The sequence below is a fragment of the Perna viridis genome, chromosome 10 (assembly GCF_037379345.1).
Source record: "Perna viridis isolate PV_CMFRI_1.1 ecotype Kerala chromosome 10, ASM3737934v1, whole genome shotgun sequence".
Taxonomy (NCBI): Eukaryota; Metazoa; Mollusca; class Bivalvia; order Mytilida; family Mytilidae; genus Perna; species Perna viridis.
Window position 1 is genome coordinate 41,924,300 of NC_142454.1, and position 8,783 is coordinate 41,933,082.

Below are 8,783 nucleotides of genomic sequence, written 5' to 3' on the forward strand. Positions count from 1 at the left end.
TATTCTTTTTAGCGATATACTACAAATTTGATAACAATATTTTTAAGTGAAACAATACATAGCCTCTTAGCCACAAGCACTGACGATCCAGAAATTCAGAAAAGGTGGACCATATGATTGACCTAAGGGGACTTCCAGAGATTTCCATATTTTCCTTTACAACCACTAAATTTTTTCAATCATAAGGATACAACCCCCTTTGGTCATTTTATGTCAATGCCATGTCCATGAACTTAAGTTAAGCTTATCAGATTAGATCGACAAATAAAGACCACAGGCTTAGTCTTAGAATAGAAACACAAAATTAGCCCAAATCGATTTCCTACTCTGAGAGTTAACTATATTCACCAATATCTGCCATATGCACTTAGTACTTAATTATAACCCTCCTCTATGCAAGTACAAGTAAAGTACAACGGAAGTAGCTTCGCGGATTTATGAGGAGTACATATTTAGTGTTCATGCCTTGTACAACGTAAGTAGCTTCGCGGCTTTATGAGGAGTACATATTTAGTGCTCATGCCTTGTACAGCGGAAGTAGATTCGTGGATTTGTTATGAGTACATAGTGCTCATGTCTTGTAAGTTCTTTTACATCCTGTACAGTGAATCAGGAAGCGCTTATAGGTCGACGAAGGAGATTGGACAAAATAGTTATTGTAGTTTCCAGGGGCACGTAATATCAATAGTATACCAGGGTCTATATACCATTTTCATAATAATAAAAGATTTAAGTCACCTAAGCCTACACAAATGCGCATGTATCTCCGCAATTTTGGTCAGTGGCCAAATAAGCAGTCCAAGGCGACCCATGGTTCTTCAAAGAACGATGAGTTCACCATAACATCTAGATAAGGGTATGGACCGAGCTCCCCCCCCCACCTCACACCCCCAAAACAATAAAAATAGTGTACAATTGTTCATTCTAAATTTTTTCCTGTCTCCTCGCATTTGAAATTTTAGACTAGGCTAAAATCAGGGGATAGTTGCTCCATCAAGTCACTTCCGATTATGATTAGTTACGTCCGTTTTTTTCTATTAATCAATAGAACCTTTTGTGCTAACTGTGGTCTAGTCGACAAGCATGCGCAGTGCATGCTCAATATACACTTCCGCAAGAAAAAATCTTTAAATTTGTTCTTCCAAAGCCCTACCACGTGGAAGTATATAATGGGCATGCTCTTCAACTTACCTCAAAAGAGTTTATTAAACAATTCAAAGGGATGTTTTTAACTGGACCAAACAGTCCAATATTTAAAAAAAAGATATTATAGATTTCAAATACCGTCTGGTTACAACATTGGAATCAGTTACTGTAGTAACCGTTTGTGATCTTAAAGGCAGATATATAAAACAATTCAAATACCCACTCTCCTCCGGAGACCTAATAATCACTTCCTGGTTGATTACGTACTCACCCCCCGGATAGCTCTGCCGTACTTTATTTGCATATACTATATTTTTAATTTGGTAATACAAAATCTATTTATGTGTGTATGTTGTATTGATAGTAAAGTTTGATTTGACTTGATTAAGTACTGATCATGAGGTGTGACAGGAGTGTAACAGATTAAACATTCCGGAAAAGGGGGATTGGACACATTGAATTGTAGCTACATGTATTTTCTATATATTAGATTGAACGATTTTTTCAGCGAAAGGGAGGCCAGGTTTTCTGCCTCCGTATCTACTCGTGTGTAAAAGCTTTGAAATAGCGAAAGTTTCTTTGAAAACGGCTTTTTAATTTAGACCAAAGAATTGTTTATCTGACGACTTAGAGATAATCAAAAACTCTTAAGGGCACATCTTCAGAACAAATTTACAAACAATAAAAATAGCGTCGCTGACTTGTAATGAGTAGTGCTCATGCCTTGTGATTTTTTTCACATTCTGTATATAGCTGAGCTTATATAGACTAGTTTATTTTAGAGGACAAAATCCTTCACAGATAAATACGAATTTGCCTACTACCCTTTCCATATTATTGATGATCCGATTCCAGTCTGACTGGAAATGAAAATAAAAACAATTCTCTCCCACCCACCCCAAAAAATATAAAAAAATAAAGAAAGAAAACAAAACAAAAAGAAGGAGCAAACCATCTCCTGTTCAGAGGCTGTACATATCTTTTACAGCTTGTGGATAGATCATATATTCAAAAACGTAGTAAATCTGGAGGAGATACACGGTAACAATACAGATGTACTTGTATAATGTAAACGTTTAATACGGGCGGGTATCTCCCAACCTACATTTTTTGGTAATATTCTTCACAAAGCACGGAAAGCTCAATACTCATCAAAACCAAACCAAACCATTAAATAGGCCGATTCGCAAGGGATATAGCTATGGCATTGTTGTCAAATCGTTAAAGAAAGATTTTTTTTGGTGTTAGCTTTAATTCGCTCATAGGGTCTTTACATAGAAACTAACACACTATACTTAAAAGTAGTTTTCGGCGTGTCGTGGGTTGTATCCTTATTGTATGGCCATGTACCGTGGTTTGCAACCCCGCATGGGAAGAATTGGGAATGCTATTACATACGATGAGGACATACATGTAACTTTATGTAGATTTAAACTGGTCTGGAGCTGGCATGTCAGTTAACTGCTAGTATATAGTCCCTTGTTTGAGTATTCGTGTAACGTATATTTCTGTTTTTAACAAGGAACTCGAACAATTTGATCTGAATTTTAGGTCTGTTTAAACTGTTTAATTGTATAATATTGTTTTTTCCACAGTGGAAAGATTTAAGGAGGTAGACCTAGGATAAGAGAGACCACTGTTATAAATCATTGGAACGTTTGTATTCATCATTTTACATCAATCTCATGTAAGCATCAAAGAAACTTGGACTGAATTCATTCTGTTTCAAAGGGAAGCTTGAAAGGCTTCGTGAAATTGTATATGATACAACATATCACTGATTTGAAGAGTTATATCCCTTACCCCAGGTCTACCTCCTTAAAAGGAGAGGGTTGTGATCACACCAAAATACTGTGGTGTTAGGGTTTCCTCGTCATTCATTGAAGACCCATTGGTGGCCTTGAGCTGACATTTTTTTTTTATTCTGGAGGGTTTGTTGTCACTTTGACATATTCACCATATCCATTCTTGCTATATTTTTTTTTAGAGTTTGTCTCCAGTGCTATGTGGAGACGGGAACATGTCTTCCCGTGCAAGAGATATATGCTATTATATGATTTCAGTTAACGGAGTGCGTGTCCGAGAGAGAACTTCCTGAAGTTCCGATATTTAGACTTTACACTGACTAAACTCATTTAATTTGTTGCCCCATTCTATTATACAGTCAAATGTAGAGCGCTACCCTGATATACCCTTTTGTTTTATACATTGTTCTTGTTCACTTTATGTTCTCAGTCGGGTAATTCATGACGGATAGCGCTCGATATTTAATACCGTACATTCTATTTACCTGCTTCAATTCTTATACGCGGGATAAGTTTTCTAAGCGCCTTGTTTTGCTCTTACCATGACCTAAGGGAAACAGCAATGAACTATATGTAACGGTATAAAAATTAAGTATACTAGTCCTTTCAAAAGGTACCCTGAAAACTCAATATTCGAAACCATCTTTCTCAAAACACTACTGTAACAGTTGCCAATACAAATATACTTTCAACGGAAGTCATAGATACCCTTCTATCGATAAGTGTCATACCAACAGATGATTATAACTTGTCTTTGCCTTTCCTCAAACAACAATAACTTCTAATGTTAATGGTTCCATTTTTCTTTGAAATTTGATTCCGATACCACCCGAAGGACTTACCATTTGTTCTACTTACTTAGTTAAGCAAACCGGGATGTAGGATTCAGTATGTAGGTGAGCCGTCTGGTACTTACAAGTATCTAAACGTACATAGGAAAATCTTCATTGTTTCAACAGATCAATAATGTTTAAGAGTAATCAAGGAAATCAAGGTTATAGCGGTAATCAAAAGAATGTAATCCAGGGACAAAGACCAGACATGGAAAACATACATACACAACAAAGAACATAAAGTAACTTAAATCATACATACAAAGTAACAAAAGTAAATGAGCAACTCGGACCTAAAAACTTGGAGCATGGACCAGGTGCACCGGTAGGGTAAGCGTCCTCTGCTTTTCTAGAAACACACGCCGAGTTGGTCATAAAAAGTCAAGTCCGGTGTAGACAAACGAGGAAAGGAAAACTATGACCCGTTGAATAAATCAGTTTTCATGGTGCTGATGGATACACCATAACGATCCACGAGTTCATGATGACGACCCTAAAACTTCTGTAGTGATGACTTCAATCTTGTAGCAACATAACCCTGTTCCAGAAGCCTATTCGTTAGAGTTCTAGCGCGATACAAAAAGTCTGCGTAGTTTCGGCAAGCTCTGGCATAACGTATGAGTTGTGATATGAACACTCCATACGCAGGAGCCGAAGGGATGTTGCCACAGATGAAAGGAAAGTTCACAATTCTGAATGAAAAGTCATCACGTTTGTCGTAAAGTTTGGTCAATAGTTTCGTTTATGAACATTGTAAAAATCACAATCATGACACTAAATATTTAACCGTTCAAACTTTGGAAATAGTTAATAAACAGTCGGTAGAATCTCATTCCAAAGTCGCAATTCCCGTAGATTGGTTGAATTGGAATGGATACGGAAGCTGCAGACAGTTTTACCCTTCCGTTCTTAACGACATTGTCGTGGGAATTAAAGCATCTCAAGAACAGATTCGGTTAACATTTTCGACGAAGTTTCTAAACCAATAAGTGACAAAAAGTCTCATGGACGCAGATTAAATCGCAATGAACGGAAATAAAGAATGTTTTCTTGATTTAGCTATACACTAGAAAAAAAATCAGCCTTCATACAAAACTTTATGACAAAAGAGACGATTTTGATTTCCCTATCATTAATTTTCCATTCCTAGATGGTGATATTCTCGAAGTACCCTCCAACGGTATTTCCATTTAGTGTCTGTTTTGCTAGTATTTGTAATAAAGTATCAAATATTGTGGAATGCAGAATTTCACAAACTTCTGACACATTTACTAAGTTTTTTTACACCGTTATAAAAGTTTAATATAAAAATATAATAGTACTTGCAGGTTCTTAATTAAAAATTGTGTTTCTATACTAGTTTTTTTTATGGAAATATATCTATAAATCACATTTTTTAAAATGAAATCCGATTGATTTATGAACTGCCCTAATAGATTTATTCGGAAAGGATAAGATTTTCAAACCATTGTGTATTCTTTGAACCTTGTTTTTACAAATACAGATATCTGACCCCTAATTGCAACCATACGTAAAAACGAAGTCATTTGTTAGTATTGCACTTCGTCAAATCTTTAGTACTTGACGTTACTTCTCCAAATCCAGTCCGCTGAATCGGTAGTGACCGATTATTTCTAATGTTGATAATTTTGATGGTATTACATATTTTAATAACTTCCCAGCTAGATTTCAGTTCATTTTGTCTATATATTAATGTATGCTGAGGTATTCCATGAAGGAGAATCGGGTATATTACTGAGAACATTTTTTTTATGTGTTGTTTTAGTTCTTTTTTGACCTTACAATGTGGTACTAGTTACCCTCCACCGCAGACATGCACCAACCCACACCCAGGAGATGTTGGTCATTAATGTGACTGTCTTCGGGTCGTTATTTGACTTTTTATTTCATTTTGAAAAAGTGTCATCTTTATGTCAACATTAGAGTGAATTTTATTACTTTTGTTGTCGGGGCCTTTCAGAGCTAACTTAAAGGTATGCTTACCAGAAGAACGTTTGGTGATCTCTGTAAGTACTCACTATTTTATAATCTTTAAGGTAGTAAGATGGTGCATCTGTTGCGTCTCAGCATATCTGCTCATTTTCCTATAATATCGTGGACAATCGAGTAAATGCAGTTTTATCATGCTATCTTATTAAATATGATTTTGCCGTCAACAGGTTTTCATAATAGCATCGAATAATTATCGAGTATCAATCGATTCACATTGCGTACAAACTTTTATGGTGTCTTTAAATCTCGTTTCTAAGGAAATACTAAGTGAAAAAAAGATATCGTTTTCAACTTAATCAAAATCAATCAGCGGAGGCATCAGTCAGACTACCATAGTCAACAAGAGCAAAATAATATTCAGGTTTAGATCAAACACTCATGCCTATTTTACTGGCGTTTATGTCTAGAACTTGAACAATAATGAGCGGAATTTTAAGATTATATAGGAGTAAAAGGCATAGGTAAGTCTAATGATATGCTTTTATTATGCCAGCCTTTACACTGACAAATGTGCTACACATGATATAATAAAACAAACAAATCTAGAGGCTCTAGAGATCCCGATTTTCTCACGTTCGTAGTAAAAAAGTTATTCTTGGCCTTAACAGGGTTTTAACTCAAATCAAGAGCCGTTGCTCAGCTTCGACTTCACTTATGTTAAAGATAATTTCATCGGTTTTAATTATATAACCCACAGAAATTGCGATTCTTGACCTTTCCCAATTAATAAGGAGTCATCATCTCACACAACTTGGACAATTCCGGGCTTGTCATTAGGATCTTTTCAACAATTAAACTAATTTTTTAAATATATTTTATGGTTGTTGAGATGCATTAGATCTTGGTTACTTGTCACCTATTGATAAAAAATAACAAGAATGACCATGTTTTACACTTGATCTGAATAAAAAAAATACATTTAAACAGATACTCCAAGGAGTTACTGTTACACAGTATTCTTTTTTTTGGATGTATAGTACAGACAAAATGGTGGGATAGGAACTATTTCTGTAAGAGAGGGAGAGACGATGATCTGCAATATTATAATTTACAGCACTGACGTTAACAGTCTCATTATTTCTTTTCAGGAAGCTATGTGTGTTGGTCGTTACCATGGGCATGACATTTATACTATATAATGGCTTTTTAGTGAGCAGATACATACCAGAACAGTTAGAAGCTAAGGCAGATGGAACACGATTGTGTTCATTGACGTCATTATGCATACTCTACAAGAACAACAAAACACAAGTTGACAATTCTTTGGACAATTTCAAGGTTAAAAATAGAATTTTACAGAAATACGTTGACAACTTTCCTGTGTCAGACAAAGGAATTTGTACCGAGAGACAAAAGAATGTAGCATTTTTGAAAGTCCATAAAGCAGGAAGCACAACTGTAATGAATATTTTTCTACGTTTTGCACAGTTTTACGATCTTAATGTTGTTTATCCGAGACCGGAGAACTACCTAGGTTTTGACACAACCATTAATGTTGATAATATCCTTCCCCCACCGAAAGGTCAAACATACAACATACTTTGTAACCACGTTGTATACAACAAAACTGTGTTTTACAAATTTCTGCCAGCTGATACGGTTTTTATTGCTATTGTTAGAGACCCAATAACGCTAATCATATCCGCTGCACAATTCTTTGATCTATTTATTGACCTTCGAGAAAAGATAGGTCATATGACAGGACAGCAACTAATGACGACTTTCCTAAAAAATCCAGATATATGTACCGAAGAGGAACAAAAGTTTGTGAAAACAAGAATGTGCAGAGATTTTGGTATTCGACACGAGGATATTGAATCTAAGGACAAACTTATCGAACATTTACTAATTCTAAGTAAAGACTTTAAGCTGGTAATGGTGATGGAAATGTTTGACGAATCTTTGATTCTTATGAAACGGTATCTTTGTTGGGATTTAAAGGATATTTTATACATTCCATTAAACAGATTACCAAAGCATAGAAATGAACGTGTTGAAATTAAGGGCAAAGATCTAGAAAATCTGAAAAGCTATAATTGGCCAGATTTTATACTTTATGATTTTTTCAAAGCACTTTTTCTTAAAAGAATTAAAACGGAGCAAAATGATTTTCATGATGAGGTCAAGACATTCAAACAAATATTGAAGGAAATACAAACATATTGTGAAGTTGAAAACAAAGCTAAGAATGAATATCTTATAGGTAAAACCCAATGGAATGAAGAATTTATTTTCACCAAATCAGATTGCATATTTGCAACTAAACATGAATGGACATTACTTGATGAATTAAAAATGAAATACAAAATGAGGCATAGATTAAAATGAGGAACGTATTGCATTTATAGTCATCACGCTGTTTAGTATCAGGCAGATGTAACACGTAAGAGGACGACGTTGAATATATAGATACATTTAAAACTCTTTCCCATCTTGTCGCTTTTTTACCAGAGACCTCAAGTGACGCTTTTTGACGCGTCTTGTCGCTATTTAGTGAGTCAAGTATTTCTTATTGTTCGTACTTCGGCCACAAAGCCAGAAAGGCGTATTTTAATGGCACGTTAGAAACGAAAAAAAAAACCCCCAAAAATGTATTTGAATAATTATTGAAAATCATACGAAAAAGTCTTTTTTAGTGATGACGATACGAAAATACTAAACTGTATGGGAAGCTAAAAAAACGTTACTTCCTGTCAGACTGAAATCAGGGTGTCAATGCATTTTATTTCGCATTAAATACCGTTATGATGACTTCGTCCTATGTACATGTGCCTTTAGTATTTTCTTGAGTTTTGCTTTATTTTATGGGAAAGATTAATACGGGAAGTTCTTGAAGAACACACGTCTATTGCTCAGTTGGACGATATTATCTGAAAATAACGGAAGATGTACACTTTGTGCTTAAATGTTGAGTAACAGACCGACATATCAAAAACTTTGAAATCGGACTATTGTGAAAATATCATTGTTCTTGGGTACCAATTAT

The 8,783-nt window shown here is 35.1% G+C and overlaps 1 protein-coding gene across 1 annotated transcript; it reads left to right on the forward strand.

The window, feature by feature from the left end:
* Positions 1–6,119: 6,119 nt before the first annotated feature.
* Positions 6,120–8,545, forward strand: LOC148605949 (galactosylceramide sulfotransferase-like). The gene is made up of 2 exons (XM_088548962.1): positions 6,120–6,258; positions 6,886–8,545. The coding sequence occupies exons 1-2, from the start codon at positions 6,218–6,220 to the stop codon at positions 8,123–8,125; spliced, it is 1,281 nt and encodes a 426-aa protein (XP_088405088.1). The 5' UTR covers positions 6,120–6,217; the 3' UTR covers positions 8,126–8,545.
* The last annotated feature ends 238 nt before the right edge of the window (positions 8,546–8,783 follow it).

Bases quoted from the DNA above. Each gene is read 5' to 3' on its own strand.
- LOC148605949 (XM_088548962.1), top strand. From the start codon at position 6,218: ATGAGCGGAATTTTAAGATTATATAGGAGTAAAAGGCATAG. The intron at 6,259-6,885 runs GTAAGTCTAATG...ATTTCTTTTCAG, and splicing joins TATAGGAGTAAAAGGCATAG to GAAGCTATGTGTGTTGGTCG.